Below are 20,955 nucleotides of genomic sequence, written 5' to 3'. Positions count from 1 at the left end.
TACACTGTGTAAGTTTATCTTTCAGGCAGAGTGCAATGTGATGGCAGCCATCACTACACCAGCAGCCTGAACTGGTGGTGCTGATTGATATATTTCAGGCCAGTAGATTCAGTCATTGCTATGAATGTACCTGGCATCCTCAGATTAGCTCCAGTTGAGGCTAAGGGTAAAATAAAAGGCTTCACCCGCCTTTATATTCGTATTTGTGATCTTTATCTACCACTTCAAATTCTCCTCGGAAAAAGGCAGAATGAAATAATAGAGACTGGAACCTATGAGCAGAAAGACAACCAGCAAACGAAGGGATTTTCTTCACTAAAATGCCAATCAGCGCGCCGAAGCTTTGTTACAAGACACGCCAAAGACCTCCACCCGTTTTCGCAAACTCCAACTTCTGTAGTTGGCATTTTCCTCCTCTTAAAGCAACGCAAAGCACACACTACGCAGGCGCTCCAGTCGAGGTGCCCTGGGAGGATTCCGGCGCAGGCGCGCGGGCCGGGAAGTGGGCGGGCTCGCGCGCGTGCTCTGTGGTTCACTTCCGGCCTACCCCTCCCCCACCCCCTCCCCGCTTAGCTACCTTCCCCCTCTCCCTTCTCCTCCCCAGTCTCTTCCCCAACTCTCCCCACCCCTCGCGCTCTCCGCCCCGCTTGCCTCCTGTCCTTCCCCGCCCGCTCCATCCGGGTCGCTGACGGCTGTCTCTGGACTGGACAGCGGTGGCTGCTGCTTTTCTGTAGGTACCCGGTAAAGTTTCACAGGAGCCGGGGAGGGGAGCAGCGGGGCAGCGGCACCGACGCCGGAGGAGCCCTGGTGTTCGCCGCCACTGGCAGAAGAAGGAGGGTCCAGGAGCTGGAGACCTGCCTCAGCTGCCGCGCTGCCTCGCTCTCTGGGGAGGCGCCGCCCCCCCGTCGCCCTGGGCTTCCCCTGCCTGGAGAGGCTGGGTGAGTCGTTGCCCCGGTGGGTTCGGGGGCGTGTGACGGCGTTAGGGAGGGGGCAGGCGGGGCTGGGCGGATACAGGCCGGCTTGGCGCTGGGTGCTTTCTCAGCGCTTCCTCGGGGTGGGGGGTGGGGGACGAGGACTGCGTTGGTGCTCTCTGGCCGGGGGGCTGGAATGTCGCACCTCCTTGGGGAAGGGCCTCCCTTCGACTGAGGGCTGCCGAAGTGCGGAGCCTTGTCGACTGGCCTCTGCGGGTGCTGCGATCGGGCGGCTGCCGTAGTTGACTGGTCGGCCCGCGGGGTTGGGTGTGTGCAGACGATTTCTCTCTCCTGGTTCCCCTGGGCTGATCTGAGTGCATGTTCAGGGAATGATGGGAATAAAGTGCTTCTCATTCCCCTACCTGTTGCTGGCGAGAGGACGCCTTTCCCATACCTTCTGACTTTTTAAAGAAAAGGATGGTTAAACCTCATGCGCTGAAATCGGAGGTATTTTTCTGTCGTCTATTCTTAAAAAAAAAAAATATGGTTAGACAATGCAGAACTCTTGGGAACCATAGAGTTCCAGTGTCCCAAAAGAATAAAATCAAACTTCTCTGAATGGATAGGTCATGGAATGGACAGATTTGGCAATTGCTAGCCGGAACGTAGGAAAGTTGGGTTTTGAAACTTCTCAGGTTCTGTGTAAGGAATGTGGGTGACTACAACGGGAATAAGGCTGACTTCCTGTAATTGTTATTTAGTAACGTGATGTATTTAAAAGTCTGTGTGGGTTTACATGAAGTGGACTCTTTGATACGTGTCTTTACAAGGGAAGAAATATTCAGTGTACTGGAAAGTTCTACAGATTTCGCCACCAATCAGTGTCCCATCCCCCATTCCTATTCTTGAAAAATCGGCAGTGGTAGGGTTATTTGCATTTTTTTCCCATTTCCAAATACTTGTCACAGAGGTATAGATCGATACAGATTGCCCAGGAGAAATATTTTTCAGTCACGGTTACCATTCGTAATAGAAAATGTTGAATTTGGGGGAGCATCTTGATACTTAAACTGCATATTTTGTTTTGTGAGTATATAATTATGTACGGTGACTTAGTTTTAAAATTAAATAAGTAGTGAGGTTGGAGTGTTACTATTTTGATTTGTAAAATACATCTTTGGAGGCGATTGTTTTAAGATTGAGGTTTGGCGAGAGAGAACCATACTTTTCTCCAGGGCCTATTCGTATGAATGCTTGGAAGATCATTTAAATTGTGGGAAATTTAAAGTTTCCATTACTGGTTTTATTTCTGTTACAAGTAAGAACTTCAGTTGTTTGCTGATACAGAGGTAGGTATTAAAAGGTTTAATTATGATTTGAGGGAGATTGCAAGGTTTTATGTTTGTGTAGTTGGAAGAATTTTTCACTGTGTATATACTTGATTTTGGGGGTAGTGGATAGATGTTTTATTTCTTGCTCAGAATAAAATGATTTAAAGTGAAGCAAAAATTAAGTTGATCAAAGTACTTAATGTTTCCATTAGATTAGTCTAACATAAGGTAGCAAAAAGTCAAAACTAGTTAATATGTTTTAAATTTTGCAAAGAATTTGAGTGAAATTTTCTGTAAATGTTTGTGTATTTTTAAAAATTCGACTGATTGGTTTTTTAAACTGGATGATACTTATATAGTAAAATAGATCTCATGTTTACTATGTAGTAATTATTGTAGCATAGCACTTGAAAGAACAGTTATACATCATGTTTCCTTTGAAGTCATATTAACTTTTTTGTATCTCCTCAGACATAGGTATACCTCCAAATTTCCAGTGTTTCAGAAGGAAGTTTTTTATTGAAACTGGAAGACCAAAAGAATTACAAACATGTTGTGCTGGGGAAATGCATCTTTTGGACAGCTAGGTTTGGGTGGAATTGATGAAGAAATTGTACTAGAGCCCAGAAAAAGTGACTTTTTTATAAATAAAAAGGTCCGAGATGTGGGATGTGGACTCAGACATACAGTATTTGTTCTGGATGATGGAACAGTGTACACATGTGGATGTAATGATCTAGGACAGCTAGGTCATGAAAAATCCAGAAAGAAACCAGGTAAGTTGAAAAATTTTTGTTTGCTCTTTCTAATAATTATATCATGTAAGTTTGAAATGTCAAATAATTTCCATAATTTCCTTATTTCCTAAACCCATATTTTTTTTTATCAAGCTTTAAAAGCAAACTAGGAGTTAAATATATCCTTTACATTTGTATGCTTCTAAGTACTTGATTATTTTGTGGTTTCTATTATTTTAAACTACTGTTGTTATAAACCCTTATTGTATGAAGCTTTGGTTTCAGAATTTTATGGTGTTGTAAAACAATAGAGAAAACCAGCATGCCGTGTGGATACCTTTTCTTTCGGACAGAGTATATAGGTATAGAGCATATAGAATGTAGGTCCTGTGTAATAAGTACTATTCAGCTACCTTGGCAGGTTTTAAATGCATAATTTATTGTGTTGTTTTCCATACATCAGAAAGAAAAGTAAATAAGATGGAAACTTGCCTAAAATATATCCTAATTTTTCTTTTGTTCTCCCTATTGTAGTATATGAAATACAGAATTTTATTTGGTTTAGTTTGAAATATCTTTTATTCCCCTAATTTCATACTTTCAAGTAGCTGCACTAGCTATTAAAAGTTTTGTGACTATGGTATGTCCTGATTTTGTAGTAGCCATATAAGCCAAATGTAAAATAATCTTTAGTGTAATGAGAATTTTAAGGAATTTGTTCTCATGTCATGTTCTCTTCCTGGATATAGACAGATTTTAAAAATAAGATATTACCAAACTTAGAAATATTGTTATGTGAATTTTGCTTTCAATTATGATTGCTAAAAGTTAATTCTTAAGATGGTAAAATCAGATAAGACTGCAGCTGTACTGATTTATAGTTTCTTCTTTTAACTCAAATTAATGGCACTTAAGTATTTTCTATGGAATTATTTTTCTTTACCACTTCATTATTTAAGTGGTTTCTATTGTTAGTCTACTTTTGAGAGGTTAATGTAGATATAAAATAGTAAGATATTAAATATTAAAGCATGTTATTCATCTTTCATATCATCTCACCACCATGCCAGACCTCACCTTTCTAACTTGTAAATACTGTATAATTTTCATCCTTTCTTTGTTGGTAGGGTCTTAATCTTTTTCCTTCTGCCTTAATTTGTAATTTAAGTCTTTCGGATGAATGGTAGCAATCCTTAATACAGTAGGTTTAATTATTGCAGAACTCAAGGTAAAGTGGCAGCTGTCTTGTACTCTACCTCACTAAGAATATTTTATGGAATCTTATCAGAATTTCATAATCTTAGGTATTGAGGTTGTCATGTGTAGACATGAATGGTAATTTATTGATATATATTTGCTATCTCTGCTTCAGAGGCAGATGTATCCTTTACCTTTTTTGCTTAGCTTGGAATGCTGCCTCAAGTTGAGATTTTCATGGTTTTGGGGCTGTTGCTTTTTTTATACTTAACATGCTCCACAGAAGTAATTGAACAAATCTCTGTATTGCTTTAGTAATTTCTGAGAGGCTACAGAACAAGTAAAAGTACAAAGCCAGCACATAGGAATTGCCAGTATAGTTACTGAAATTTACTAAAGTTTAAATTTTTTAAATCTTACTAAGCATCTGTTTTGTGTCCAGGACAAGGGTAGACACTGTGCCACTGTGCATTAGTAGTATGTGTCTTTAACAGCTTTTAACTCTGTAGGTAAGATTCTCAGAAACTTAACTAGCCAGGAGAGGTTTTTTTGTGGTCATGTTGACATTGTGATGATTGCATTGTGACATTTATATACCGTATTGATTCATCTTGGAAGCATTATTTGGTACTATAAAGTTGGGAGGGTGGGTTTACCTAATTTACAATACCTCTTCAGGATTGCCTTATTGTCCAGGGTACACTTATGGACTAGAAAAATGAAAAAGGCATGAACTTTGTCTTTGAAAAATTTGGAGCCTGGGTTGGGAGTTAAGGCATACATAAGTGAAATAGCTGGAGAGGATTGAAGGTTGAGATGATATGTCCCTTGAAACTGGGAAGTTTTAATGATGGGAAATGTCATTGTGGGGTAGATTAAAGATTTCTGGGAGAAAATGAAGTCTTAATTTTAATTCAACCCCTGATCACATAAATAGCCAGAAAATAAATCTGGAGCTGAAATAGTTTAGTTTTAAAGAAGAGCCTGATCTTGAGAAAAGCTTTTTACTGGAAGTCCAGGTTCAATGACACATTGAAGTATATCTGAGTTACAGAGGTAGGAGAAAGTAAAAGTTCAAAAGGAGGTAGTGCTCTGATAGGGACTTTTAACCTCAGTTTTGACTTAAGGTGTTAGAATGGAAACTTCTAATGTTTTTAACTAAAATTATTTCCCTTGGGAATAATTCTTCAGTGATTTAAATGAGTGTATTCCTTCCTGAACTTTTTTTTTTTTTAATTTGTGAGTTTTTGAGGACTGAATTAGGAGGTAAGGAGTTCTTATATAACTGGTTTTAAAGTTTTCTGTTAATTGAGTGAGTCTGATTGAATTTCTAGGACCATATAATAAACATAATTCATTTCATCAGAGCTTTAAACTGACAGCATACAGAAAGGAGGGAGCTAGGAATTGTTTCCTTGTAGATAATGGCTTTATAAGCATACTAAATATTCTATAATAAGGAGTGAAAGAGAAACAGGTGGCTTCATTCATTAAGGATAAGCTATTCTTTTTTTTTTTAAGATTTTTTTAAAAATTTTATTTATTTGACATAGAGACAGAGAGAGAGGGAACACAAGCAGGGGGAGTAGGAGAGGGAGAAGCAGGCTTCCAGCCGAGCAGGGAGCCCGATGCGGGGCTCCATCCCAGGACGCTGGGATCATGACCTGAGCTGAAGGCAGACGCTTAACCGCCTGAGCCACCCAGGCGCCCCAAGGATAAGCTATTCTTGAGAGTTATCATAACCTACTGGAGGACTCAGGCTTACAGTGTAGTAAATAGATTCAGCCTATGGCCTATTGGGAGAGGTTTCCATTCTGAAAATTTTAGGAACTACAAAGGAAAGGTTCACTGATATCCTTTATTATACACCAAAAGTACAGATTGTGTCCATGTTCATCTCCGTTCTCTTGTATATGTATGCCCCTTGCTATCACTACTAGCTCTTTCTGATTATTTCCAGAGGCGTGAACATCTATTTCACTCTCGTGTATGTATTTTTCCTTCATAAGAATTTTTCAAAACTCTTTTTTAGCTAGTGGCTCTTAGTTTCTTAATTCATAGCTAACAGATAAATATATCTGATCTTTAATATGCTAGACCAGTCCATCTGAATAAATTGTTTTATTTTTATATTTCCTTCCAAATTCACTTCTGAAGATTTTAAGATAATGTATAGGAAGTGTACTTTTTTTTTAACAAGATCATTTATTCACTGTATATTCAATCATAGGTATTATTTGGTAACCATGGTCTTAATGTTTTGCACATCTGTTTCCATTTATTTCATGTTAGAAATAGTACTAAATATTTTATGACGATGAATTTGTAAAATAATGTGATATAGTCCTCTTAAAAATGATTGTTTTGATAGTTTTTCATGGTTTACAGAGTTCTTTCAGTTAGATTATCTCATTTAATCCTCACAACAGTCTTGTATGGTAGCTAGGGCAGGTGTTACAGTCCCCATTTTACAAATGAGGAAAACTGAAGTAAAATGAGATTAAAAGACTAACAATTAGTAGGCTAGCAAATGTTAAGGGAGCTCTCTAAATGCTGTGGTTTTACCTTTATCCCATGAAGGTTTTCACCTGCCATATTTAAAAGATAAAAGAGTGTTTATTCACCTAGGAGGAAACTAGTTTCCATCAGTATTTTAATGTCATTCTGAGGGTTAAAAAAAAAAAACTCTTAAAATTTTACTCTTTTATAACTAATGTTATACGGTAAAGATGTATTTTATTATCTCCTCCCTTCTCATGTATAAATTCAGAAGGAAGTCATTTTAGGAACTGTATAAGAAGGTTGAGAGTCCTATTTTCAAGATGTAATATCATGCCAACATAAACTAAAAATACAAATATATGTATTTCATTCCTTAACTGAAGACTAACTTGATTAGCGAAGTCAGCAGCCGATAAAGTTGTCAGTAGTATAAAATTTGTTGTAGCTTATGCTCAACTCTTCTACAGAAGTTGTGAAGATCATGAGCATTGATTCTTTTTCCTATATCTCTAAATGGTGATTTCTACTGTTGGGTCAGTCCATTGAAAGCATTTTGGTCACATAGCAGTAATTACTTGCTTGCCTTTTTGCTGCATCATTTTCTGACTTGCTCTCTCTGTTCATAAAACATAAATCTATAAATGAACTTCTTAAAATATAGTTGAAATTTAAAAAGTAATATAGGAAAATAAATGTATAAATATGTGAAATAAAATTGTTCACTTAAGAGAAGATTAAAATTACCAGATTATCCCACATGTTTCTTATTGAACCAAAGCATATAATACCAAAGAAGCTTATTATGTTTTATAATTCCTAGTTTTCATGATACCTTCTAAGGATGAGAAAGATGTGGATGATATGAAGACTTGAAAAAAGTAATTACTTGGGTCAGGAATGGAGGCTTGCTTTGGACACTTTACTTTGAGGAAGGTTAGTGCCCAAGAATCACAGTGTCAAGGGTAGGGAAAAAAAAATCATAATGCAAACAGATGACTACTGTTAGAGAGATGTATAATAATACTTTACTTTGTGTAGGACCCTACATCTGAGGAATTTCAAGAGCATTACACAATAACTCATGGTTCCTTTCAAAATGCTTGTGACACAATTTGCAAGAATTATCCTCATCTTAGGGGATAAATTTACGGAGAAATGGCAGCACAAGTTGGTAAGTAACTTGTCAAAACAGCAGGTGACTGGTGAACACCTATAAATTGAATCTGAAAATTTAAGTCTACCAGTCTCCTACCTTATTCACTAAATTGTTCTTATGTTTAGAATTATTTACAGTAATATCTTTTATTTGAGGCAGATCAAATACTAATTTGTTTCTTTGCCATTTTGTGTGATGGCCTATTGAAATAAATCATTATTTTACCAAGATGCTTGCTTGTGTTACCACTTTGGTACTTCATTATAACCTTGTGTGGTATGAGGCATATTTAAACAAAAAATTATGGTAATACCCAGTCTTTTCTCTTTTTCTGTTATATATCATATTCTATTTCCCTTTGTTGTCTAATGCTTTGCTGTGCTACTATCCGAGATCCATAGTAACTGCCAGGTGTGATTGATTTGGTATCAACATTGGAAGTTGGATTAGTTAAATTGTATTAAGCCTGCCATGTAGCTCTTTATAGGATGCATTGGTTTGATTCATGCTTTATAAAATTTTTAATCCATAAAGAAGACAATAATAAATAGATGCCTAATCTGAGCAGTCTAACAAATAGAGGCTTCTTGAGAGGATTTAGAACGAATTAGTTTTTTGTTCGTCTTTGGTATATTGGGGTTTTTTATCTGATTGGTAGTGAACCACTTACTTTCCTTGAAAGAATAGGAGTATGGTAGATTTCAGTTTCCCGGTTTGGGGAGTTAGAAGGAATCCTTGTTGTAGGTGAAAGCTTAGGTGGTCTAGTTTCCATCATCTCCTTAGTAAGTGTTCTTAGGGTTCTGTGTTCCCAATATGTCATACAAATGTGTAGTACTATTAAAGCTCATTTCTTATAGACCCCATGTACTTTTAAAATTGCTTTGAAGAACTAAGTCTCACTTCAAAGATACTTAGTTTTCCTAGACTAGAAAGCGTATCAGGTACTTGGATATATATCAGGTATAGGTACATACATAGTAAAGAAAACCTAATAGAGGACATGTATTCATATATTGTTATAAGGGCTTTTTTGTGCTAGGATTGTGTTAGTGAATAGGAAAGTGGGAAGCACTAACAAAGAAACCATATTAAAGAGCCCATGATTTATCTCCTTTCAGCTTCTATGGATCTTTTTCATGCTGATGGAATTAAGAAGACAATAATTATTTATTAAGATACATAATTATCTTAATGAATTGTGATAGTTACTTTACATGCAATAAAAATCTGTGCTGTGTATAAATGTGTTTTTGGAGTTATTGTTATTAAGGGAAGTTTCTTGAATATTGGTGGCTCAGTTTTCAAACCATAATATTTTATTTGCATGGAATTTTTCTTTTTTCTTCAGTTCCAGGATGGCAGAAGTTTAGTTTAGCTTTTGTTGGCCTTATAGAAAATGTTCTAGAGTCCTTTAATGTGTTTTTGACATTATTTTAAAATATCCTAATTATTTCCTTATTAATATCTGAGTTTAGTTTCATTTTTTTCCTTTGCTAAGTGTCCTGCTACTCTGAAATAACACATTTTTAGTTCATAGTTTTTTTTTAAAAGTATTTCATGTTTTTGGTAGAGAATTTGAAAAATACAGGCAAGTAAAATTCAACCATAATACCGTCATTTGTAGATAAACACTGTTGTCATTTAACACTTTTTCTATACTCATATATGTTTGTGATCACAGATTGAGAGTATATTCTTATATCTCAATTTTTTGTTCCAGTAATAATTAAATAATAATTATTTCCCCATGTTTTAAAATATTGTTTAGGGTTATTGTTAATGATAGTTTAACACTTCATCATTTAAACATACCAAAATTTGTGTTCTCCTATTTTTGGAACTTATTTCCAGATTTTTATTATAAATTATGATACCGTGCATGTTTATATCAATTTAGTCTTTATTTGCATCTCTGTTAATTTCTTTAGGAAAAAGAATATCTTTAATTTTAGCAAATCTAGAAGAAATGATAACTGAATTTATTTAAACAAAATTAAGCATAGTTGTGCCTCGCCCTACAAAGTTGATGAGCTAAGAAGATATTTGTAAATGAAAGTGTTTTTTTTTTTTTTTAAGATTTTATTTATTTATTTGACAGAGAGAGACACAGCGAGAGAGGGAACACAAGCAGGGGCAGTGGGAGAGGGAGAAGCAGGCTCCCTGCCGAGCAGGGAGCCCGATGTGGGGCTCCATCCCAGGACCCTGGGATAATGACCTGAGCCGAAGGCAGAGCCTTAATGACTGAGCCACCCAGGTGGCCCTGTAAATGAAAGTTTTAAAAAATGTATTCATATGACAAGCTTTTGAGTATAATGGATGAATATCATTTTAAGATCCGGAAAGGAAGATAAAACAAGTGCAGAAATAAATAGAAATGCATATAAATGTGCTAAGTGTTATAAGATGCATAAACAGATTACTGCGTACAGAGGAATATTGTAACCATTTGGAATGGAGTGGATTGTAGGTGAGTTTCTATAGGGAAGATAGTATATGAACTGGAAGGATACATAGTATTTCAAGGAGGAAAGAATGAAGAGTGATGCTTTATAGGTAAAGCAGCTGAAATGGCAATAGGCAAATTGGAGGCCTGTTAAGGGAATAGTAGTCCAGTTAACTCAGATGTCTGAGAATGTGAGCAAGAAGGTTAGAAAGGTAAAATTGAGCTCAGATTATAGAATTAATCAAATTAGGGAGCTTGAATTTGGTGGATATCCACTGATAGTTTCTAATGAGAATTATCAGGTTTTTATAAAGGAGGGGAGAGAATTTAGAGGTAAAGAAATCAATTAGGCTGTAATGATGGCCCTTTAGTACAAGGGAGCAGTTAGATTAAGGAGAGATTAGGGAGGCAGAAAGAATTGACAGGCTTTGGTAACCAATTACCTTGGTAACAGTAAGGTAAAGGGGGGGAGCCAGGTGTGATCCGAGGTTGAATTAGTATTTAATAGAAATGTGGACTCCAGGAAGAAGAGGAATGTTAATTGTCCTATTTTAGGAGGAGAGAAAAGATATGGTGGGGTGAATTTTGCTTTGAACTTGTTAACAATATTTAGTGATCAGTAAGAAATTCAGTACTGTAAGTGGGGAGAAAGATCAGTGCTAAAGGCATGAGATGTTTTATTTCCAGTTTTTTTCCCTCTTCAGTACAAAGTAGGCTAACATTTGAACTGTAAATTTCTCCCTGATTCCAGCCTATTTACTTGAGTAATTAACAATCTGTTAACAGTACTTATTTTTGTGTTTTGTGGGGACTGTTTAAAGTACCTGGTGATGTAACACCTTTGTAAAATTGAAACATTTATTTGCCAGGTACCATCTGATATCCCACTCATTTGAATTTTATTAAGAGGTTCATTTGTTTATTTTTGCTTAACTGACACAAACTTGTTACTTAATTATGCCTGACTTTATGACTTTCTTCCAGGTTTTACTGGAAACAAAGTTTTTGAAGTCACAAGATGCAATCACTAGAAGTTACTTTTGATTCTACTGAGAGCTGAAATAATTGTTACTATATATTGTGTATGTGTTGGCATGTAGGCAAGAGCCCCTAGAAAATGTGTCCTCAGATATGCTGTTGTTTCTGTGAAAGGGAAATGGGAATGGGGAAGGAACAGCATAAGGCTATAAGAGGAGCAGAATTAGGAGCATCTAAAAACAATTGCAGGAAAGTTTAGCTGCTTTACCTGTTTTGAAGAAGCTTGTGATTTTTTTTTTTTGAGTGTGGCATGATGAAAGTAAAGTAGAGCTTAGATTGCTTCCCACAATTGGTCCCAAGTATTTATTAATTAGTGCATGTATACTTTCTGATTTTTGATGCAGGTATTGCTTACCTATAGATTTCATAACTAGGCATTCTAACAGAAATGGACGTAATGGACCTAAACTTATCTTCTGGAGAGTAATTACATAAAAGCCTGACAGATTGGTGTTACATCTGTCTGAACATAGCTCTATTTCTACACTGAGTTGGGGAGTTGAGTAAGCCTCTGCAACTGGAAATATGGAGGAAAGGGAACACATTAGAAGTTGGTATTACAATGTAAAGGGAGAAGAAAGATACAAACCTCATAACTGGAGAGAAGTTTAACAAGAAATAATATTTGGAATATATTATTTAGATACTGGGACACTGATATTTAAAAATAATAATGGTAACCACCATTATGTGCCAGGCACTGAGCTAAATCTTTTTTATACATTATCCCGGAATCATAAAACCACCCTGCAAAGTACATATTGGTTCAATCTTGCTGGTGAGGGAAGTAAAACTTCAAGAGGCTAAAAGCTTGCCCCAAATCAAAATTAAAATGTAATGGAAACAAGAACCAATTAGATGTTAATGATGAAAGGAAAGACATCATTTATAATAGCAAGGGAAAGATAAAATGACCCAGGAATAACCTAAGAAATGTGCAAGACCTATTTGAAGAAGACTTGAAAGCACTTCTGAGGAACACAAAAATTTTAGACAAATGGAAACCATGTTTGTTAAGTAGGAATACTAATCTAAGTAAATCTGTCCATTTTCTCTAAATAATTTGTCAACTTAAGGTGATCCTAATAAAAATACCAAGTGGTTTTTTTTTTTTTTGAAGAAACGAGATAAATGGATTCTCTAGTTCTTATGAAAAAATAAAGAAACCAGGAAAACACTGAAAAATAAGAGCAGAAATATGTAACATTTTATTTCATTTTTTTAAAGATTTTTTTAAAAAGGTTTTATTTATTTGAGAGAGAGAAAACGAGAGAGAGCACGAGAGCGGGGTAAGGGGCAGAGGGAGAAGCAGACTCCCTGCTGAGCAGGGAGCTCGATGAAGGGCTTGATCCTGGGACTCTGGGATCATGACCTGAGCCAAAGGCAGACACTTAACCGACTAAGGCACCCAGGTGCCACAATATGTAAAATATTTTAAAGTCTTAATAGTTAAAACTGCCTCACAAATAGACATATTAAACAGAATATAAAGCCCAGACATAGACTTAAATCACCTCAGATCAGTGGGAAAAATTAAAGCGGGGCTGTTAATAAATGATCTTGGAATAAGTAGGAGCATCATCTAGGGAACAAAAAAAATTGGATTACTACCTCACGCCATGTATATATTCGGATAAATTCCAAGTGAATCAGATATTTAAATGTAAAGACTGTAATGATAAATGTGCTCAAAGAAAACATGGACAAATTTGTTCATTAGAGTCAGGAAAGCCTTTCTGACTGAATTGTGAAGAGGCACAGAAAAGTAAACTGAAAAAAGTTTTGTTAGGTAGAAATCACTATAAACAAGTTAAAAGACAAATGGGAAAATATTTGACTCAGTCAAAATGCTAATTTCCCATATATAAAGCACTCCTAGAAATCGGCAAGATGAAAACAGTCCAGTAGCAGCATGGTCACAGGATATGAACAGGCAGTTCACAAAAAGGGAAATACAAATGACTCTTAAATGAATACTCTTCAGCTTCATTCATATTAAGAGAAATGCAGAAGACTACACTGAGGTACCATTTTTTTACATAACAGGTTAGCAAAAATCCTTAACTTTGATAATAGAATAGCTCCTTCAACCCCAAACCAGAGTTACTTTCTGAGGTTTTAGTTACCCATGGTCATCTGCAGGTCCAGAAGCAGATGGTCCTGATGTCAGGAGGTCAGTAGTCATCTAATGCTCTCTCACAGTGCCTACATCATTCACCTCACTTCATCTCATCGGTAGGCATTTTATCATCTTACATCTTCACAGAAGGGTGAGTACATTACAATAAGATGTTTTGAGAGAGGGTGAGACTGCATAACTTTTCTGACAGTATGTTATAATCCATTTTATTATTGTTAATCTCTTACTGTGCCTAATTTATAAATTAAACATTATGTATGTATAGAGAAAACAGTATATACAGTATTCATTACTATCCATGGTTTCAAAATGGAATCCACTGGGCCTCGGGATGTATCCCCGGGGAATAAGGGGAGGGGACTGCTATATCCTCTATGGTGAGGCTGTCACTAAACAAGTGTTCATAGGTGGTTAGTGTAAATTGGTTAACACTAGGAGGGTATTTTGCGAACATATGTTATAATTGCAAATGCACATACCCTTTCTTCAAGAAGCACAAGAATATAGCTCTTGCTCTGATAGCTCCATTTGTACTTGTACAAAATGACTCATTGACATATTACTGCAACATTGTTTATAATTGCAAAACATTAGAAACAACCTTGTGATTGTCTGTTGGGAACTGGTAAAATAAATTGTCATCTGTTCAATCAATGTGATGTAATACTATGTAATTGAGAAAAGAATAAAGGAGTTTTTTGTGTACTAATATGTAAAGATCTCTAAGATACATCATTAAAAAGAGCAAGGTATAGAACATTTTATAGAAAACTATGTTTTAGATAAAATAAGAAAAAATATATATTTGCATTTGCCTGTAGATAACACTTAAAAAACCCTGGAGAGATACATACATCTAATAATAGTGGTTACCTTGGTGTAGAAGTAAGATAGGGATGAGAACTAGGTTGGTAGCGGATAATGGATGGTAGACCTAGATTTTCACTGCATACCCTTTTTTAAAAAAAAATAATGTAAATATACTATCTATTATTTTTAAATAGGCTCTGGAATTAGAGTGCTTGGATATAAATTCTGGCTCTGTTACTTCTTATTGTGTTATCTTGGGCACATCTCATAGCCTTTCTATGCCTAAGTATTTCTGTTAGGATAATCATGCCACATTCTTAGGATGGTTGTAATGATTAAATGAGATAACACATAAAGTGAAAAGAACAGTGCCTGGCATGTGGTGAGTGTTCTAAATGTTTCTTAAAACTGCCATTAATATTAGAGTGGGAATTTAATTTTAGGTCTGCCTTACACTGAAGTGGGCTACATGCTGTTTCCATATTTGCCTTTAGATAGACAATGCACATTTTTTTTTTTATGACTGAACTTCAGGCATTGATTCCACAAACATGTCTTCCTACTATGTCCCAGATACTGCGTTAAGCATGAAAATACTTCTGTCTTCTATTACCTTGTTGGAGCTCATATTATGACAAATTTTCAAAAGTACGCCAAAATTTCAAAAAAATGTATGTTTGTGATGTTTAGAGGTAATGCTATATTGGAGCAAGATAGAAAATGAATTGGATTCCTTTACCATCAGGCTTTAGAGATACAGTGGATACAGAAAAATAAAAGAATTAAAGATCCCTTTTTATTTCCTGTGAGAAGATATAAATGTTAGAAGTTAATCATTTATTTTAAAAAATTTATTTAATGATGAATAATTAGAAGATGTCTTCGTCCATTTAGACTGTTATAACAAAATTAGTATAGTCTGGGTGGCTTAAATAACACATATTTTTCATGGTTCTTTAGGCTGGGGAGTCCAAGGTCAAGGTGCTAGCAGATTTGGTATCTGGAAAAGACCTGCTTCTTGGTTCATAGAGGGCCATTGTCTCACTGTGTATCTTCACATGGCATGAGGGATCTCTCTGGGAAAGAGCACTAATCTCATTCATGAGGGCACCACCTCCATGACCTAATGACCTACCAAAATCCCTACCCCCTAATACCATCACATTGGGGCTTAGGATTTCAGTATATGAAGTTTGGGGAGATACAAACATTCAGTGTATAACAGAAGGTATAGTTTGAGGAACATAGACACTTGAATAAATTCAGCTTATTCACACTTTTAAATTCTGCTCCTCCTAGAATGATAGGGTAAAATAATGCATTTGGTTACACCTTTCTACTCTTACTTTGCATTTGTAATTATTTTAACGACAATGTGCCTAAATTTATTTGCATAGTATATAAAGATGCTGTTAATAATTAGGGTATCCACTGTTTATATGGTGTTTGACTATAGGAAAGAGAAAATCAAGAAAGACAACTATAGATATTTCTGAAAATTTAAAACTGATAAAATGTGGAGAAAAAGGAATATTTTAAATGGAAACAGTTGTAAGTTAGCTATCTCCATCTCTCCAAAACAAACTACAAAAACAACTCTTCCTTGTTTATTAATGTTTCTCGAACTCACTTAGGTTCAAACCTTAGATTCACCTTAGGGTCTGCTTCCTGAGCCCATAACACGGACATTGACTCAGTTGCCAAATCTTTTTTCTTTTTAAGATTTTATTCATTTATTTGACAGAGAGAAACACAGCGAGAGAGGGAACACAAGCAGGGGGAGTGGGTGAGGGAGAAGCAGGCTTCCCGCTGAGCAGGGAGTCCGATGTGGGGCTCGATCCCAGGACCCTGGGATCATGACCCGAGCTGAAGGCAGATGCTTAATGACGGAGCCACCCAGGCGCCCCTCAGTTGCCAAATCTTACTGATTGTTTTTTTAGTAACTCTCCTTTTTTTTTTTTTCTAATGGCTAAATATTTGACGTTGAACTAGTTATTTTAAACTCTCTGGCCCTTAGGGTCCTCCTATCTCAAGCTGAAATTCTTTGTTTTCATTCTAGTTAGACTATTACTATCTATGCAAAAACTGTGGCAATAGCTTTCCTACTGATCTCCCTGCTCTAGTTCATCCTTCTTGTAATTCTGGGTTATTCTTTCTACAGCATATTTCCATTTCTGTCTCTTGAATATTGCCCAGCTGAAGGACTATCCTACATCTCCATGGTTACTTTTGTAAGAACTGCAAGTCAGATATTTTGTGCAGTATCAAGCACAGTTACCTAGCATTCAGTAAATTAATAAGTTGCATTTCTGTCTTCCTATTGTATAGAATTATGTAGGTAAAAATCTTCTCTACCATGTCAGTTCCTGAAGGGTAGAAACTTTTATATATATTTATCACTATAGTGACAACACTGGTACACACAGAGGGGCCCGAGGAGTTTGTTGAATAAACACATGATCAGTGCATTTTATTGGATGTACCATAGGAAGAGAAGAAAATTATAGACTTTTTTTTTTTAAAGATTTTATTTATTTATTTGACAGAAAGTGAGAGTACACAAGCGGGGGGAGTGGCAGAGGAGAAGCAGGCTCCCTACTGAGCAGGGAACCCGAAGCGGGCTTTATCCCAGGACCCTGGGATCATGACCTGAGCTGAAGGCAGACGCTTAACTAACTGAGCCACCCAGGTGCTCCAAAAATTATAGACTCTTAACTTGATGGCCATCAGTGATATTATAACCAAAATTGTAAAATTTTAAATTGTAAGAATGTACATGTTGGGTATAGTATGGTAAAGTCAGTGTGGCCATAAGAGGAAACAAGAATGAGGTTGGAAGAAGTTTATTATATTCAGGTCCCAGAGAGAGGGAGTCACATGCCACACAGCCATAGGGGAGAACACTAGGGTAGTTAAGAGGCAGAAGACAAGAGCACAGGGGAGATGTTAGATCATGGTCTTCATTGGGATTTCCTTGGGAAAGGCATCCTGGGCAGAATAAACAGTTTGGATGGGCTAATTTGGTTAATTCCTCCAGGCTTTGGGCTGTGGGGTTGGTTTTTAGTTTCCTGGTACCTGGCCCTGGGGTGATTTAGGGTAAGGGAAATATTGGCTTGGTGTGTGAGAGACAAGGAGATAGGGACTGGTGGTATGCCTATGAAAGGCATGCTTGTGGGCAAGTTGTTTTCTTTAGGAATTAGCTAGCCCTGGGAAGGGCCATCTCTTCTGGGGTCTGTAAGCCTCCTGCTCCCCAAATGTCAGCCTCAAGAATACAGAAAACAAGAAAATATAATTAATGTAATTGACCCTTTGATGAATGGATGTCAAATATACAAAGAATCTAAGAAAACAAAAACTGGTAGTATATTCTGAGGGTTCATTCTTGCTTGTCTTAAAAAGAAAGCAAAGCAACTATTTGATATTATATTTATGTTGGGGTCTTTATATATCAACTTCTTTTCAAAGCAGTTAATTTCAGTGGTTCCCAGACATCCAGAAAAGACTTCTTTTTTTTAAAGATTTTATTTATTTACTTATTTAGTGCAGGTGGGGGAGGGAGGGGCAGAGGGAGATGGAGAGAGAGAATCTCAAGAAGACTCCAAGCTGAGCACCGAGCCTGTCGTGGGGCTTGATCTCATGACCCTGAGACCATGACCTGAGCCAAAATCAAGAGTTGGACACTCAACTGGCTGATCTACCCAGGCGCCCCCAGAAAGGACTTTTCTAAAGAAAAAATGTTATGAAGCCCTAAATATAAAATTTTAAGTATATTTTGAAAATATTAAAACATAACCTTGTTGGGGTGCCTGGGTGGCTCATTCGTTAAGTGTCTGCCTTTGGCTCAGGTCATGATCCCAGGGTCCTGAGATTGAGCCCTGCATCGGGCTCCCTGCTCCGCAGGAAGCCCGCTTCTCCCTCTCCCGCTCCCCCTGCTTGTGTTCCCTCTGTTGCCGTCTCTCTATCTGATAAATAAATAAAATCTTTAAAAAACCAAAATAAAAACATAACCTTGTTATTTAAATATTAACAAAAGGACGGCAGTTCAATAAATAGGGAAATGTTTATATCTTAGTACCTTTATATCTTAGTACCTTTATCTGTGAAGTAGGGATGATGGTACACCTGTCTCATGGTGTTATGAGGATTAAATGAGATTAAATAAAGTGCCTAACACGGTGCCATAAACTATGTATGTATGCTAACTCTGCACCTGTATGTATAGAATGCATAAAAGGGGTACAAACTTGTAAACATCTGTTATAAAGAATTTTGTAATTTAATTCTGTCTCCATAAGAACATTATTTTATTGTGAGCTGTCAGCTAAGACATGTAAATTACTTTATGTTAACTTTAGATTTTATCCGGGAACTCATTAAAATGTTTTGGTGACTACCGGTTATACCATTCCGAATTCCTATTGGTGGTAATTTTAGATAATAAACATTTTCATTTAATTTTTGTTTTAGTTTTTATTTAGTTTAGATGTTTAGTTTTATTAATTTGTTTTATTATCATTATATGCATTGTATTACAGATCCTTAAAAAAATGTCAGTAAGCAGTAATTTCACTTTAAGAATAGAGAAGTATATGCCTTGAGTGAAGTAGCCTTTTGGTTATAAATCTCTGTAAAAAATTAGCACTATGGTTATTTAAAGGGGGGGGAAAAGCACTCTGAATTATTTATTGGTGCCATTCGCTATTCCCAAGTAATTAAGGTCTTCATCTTTAAAAAGTCAAAATCATAAAATGCATCAACTACACATAATAGTTCTTTAAACAGTTAAAGAACAATAAAAAAAGAAAAAGCCACTTATAGATAACCAGTATTGACAATTTAGTATTTTTCAGTATTTTCTCTGCATATATGTTAGGGCTATGTGTGACATATTTTTAAATAAGAATGAGGTTATACAGTACTTTTTAAATTTCATAGTATGGTATTGTGTAAACTTTAAATTTTTAGAGATGGGTTTTTTCCATTGCTCTAGGTAGAGTTTTGAGTAATTCAGAGAGAAGGGAAAAGGAAACCTATATTTACAGCAACTAATGAGGCATGGTAGGATAGGATTTTGAAACTTAAACTGGCAGAATTAAACTTTTAGTAAGAAGTTGAAATGGTGTTTTTTAAAATTAGCTATTTAGCAAAGTTTATTCCTTGAGACCTCAGTTTTTTGTTACCAAATTGCTGTGCTTGTTGCTATTCATAACAGTATTGTTTTTTAGACCTTTTTATAAACTTGAATATCAGCAAAGATTTTTGTTCTCTGTATAAAACATTGATAGTTGTTCAGCCTTTGTTGGAATTTATTTATTTATTTTTTTAAAAATATGTGTAGAAGTTCCTTAAACTCATTGACCACATTAAGAGCTAGGATTAATTGTGGACTGGGATCATGGTTGGTAATTGTACTTTTATACCAGCTAGTCCCTGATTTATGAATGAATTATGTAGGGCCCTCTCCTAGCTTCTGGTAGTTTGCTGTCAGTCTTAGGCATTCCTTCACATGGTATTCTCCCTGTGTGACTGTGACCAAAATTCCCCTTCTGAGGATTAGAGGCCTACCCTACTCCCATATGACCTCATCTTTTTTTTTTTTTTAAATTAACATACAATGTATTATTTGTTTCAGGGGTACAAGTCTGTCCCATATGACTTTAACTTAACTAACTATATCCTCAATGACCCTGTTTCCAAGTAAGGTTGCATTCTGAGTTACTGAGGATTAGGACTTAAACGTATACATTTTGGGAGAGCACAGATCATCCTATAACAAGATTTTGAGGTCTGTAGGTGAAAGAGAATACAGAGTAACATGATAATGTTCATATTTTCCTTCAAATTAGCTGTTTTAGAATTTTGAATAAGAAGCAGCTTTTAAGTGATGCTAGTTGTGAATATGTTACTAATGGTGTTTCTGTAGTATGTATTATCTTTTGTAGTATGTATTATCTGGATCTATTAGATCCAGAAGGCAATACATTCTTTTTTTTTTTTTTTTTTAGAAGACAATGCATTCTTTACTGTTAGTATTTTTTATTTATGAGATTCTCAGAGCATATTATTGATTATATCTTTTTTTAAACATTCATTTATTTGAGAGAGAAAGCGTGCACATGCCAGTGGGATGGGGGCAGAGGGAGAGAATCTTCAAGCTTACTCCCTGTTGAGCATGGGCTCGCCCCTCAGGGCTCGATCTCATGACCTGAGCTGAAACCAAGAGTCAGATGCTTCATGGACTGAGCCACCCAGGCACCCCTTGATGATTATATCTTAGTATCAGGTTTAAACCCTGGTTAGCAAAAAGACTACTAATAGACCATCTTGTGTATTTTGTGATTGGTTGTCTAAGAAGAAGTGTATATGTATACTGTTATTAAATCAACCTAGGTCGTAGTCGGTTAATACAGGGCATTTTATGGTCATTCCTGGACACACATATGCAGAGCTGCAAAATAGTTGAGTCTCCTGGTGTGCACACTCCCAGCTGAGGTTCAGCAAAACAGTGCTCTGCTTTCTTGTTTCAGCTCTCATACTGTAAACCAGTATCCTTTTTGCAGTACATTTAGTCCCACATATTTTACATTTTTGTACTTTTGTTGGTGATTTCACTGTTTAAAATGGTCTCTGAGTATAGTACTGAAGTGCTATCTGGTGTTCTAAGCACAAGAAGGCTGTGGTATGCCCTAC

General features: G+C 36.2%; 1 protein-coding gene across 4 annotated transcripts in view; it reads left to right on the top strand.

The window, feature by feature from the left end:
- The first annotated feature begins 583 nt into the window (after window positions 1-583).
- The window catches only part of HERC4 (HECT and RLD domain containing E3 ubiquitin protein ligase 4), a 138,243-nt gene continuing 117,871 nt past the window's right edge, over window positions 584-20,955 (top strand). For 2 of the 4 annotated variants that reach the window (XM_032423959.1, XM_032423958.1), the window contains exons 1-2: window positions 584-938; window positions 2,714-3,018. In XM_032423959.1, coding sequence (XP_032279850.1) covers window positions 2,793-3,018 — 226 coding nt within the window. In that variant the 5' untranslated portion in view covers window positions 584-938; window positions 2,714-2,792. Of the gene's footprint in view, window positions 939-2,713; window positions 3,019-5,845; window positions 7,612-7,716; window positions 7,850-20,955 lie in introns of those variants that run through there. The other 2 variants (XM_032423961.1, XM_032423963.1) reach the window with 2 other exon arrangements.

The sequence above is a fragment of the Phoca vitulina genome, unplaced genomic scaffold (genome assembly GCF_004348235.1).
Source record: "Phoca vitulina isolate PV1807 unplaced genomic scaffold, GSC_HSeal_1.0 scaffold29, whole genome shotgun sequence".
Lineage (NCBI taxonomy): Eukaryota > Metazoa > Chordata > Mammalia > Carnivora > Phocidae > Phoca > Phoca vitulina.
Note: the sequence above shows the minus strand (reverse complement) of the source record. Positions and strands in the feature narration are given on the sequence as shown.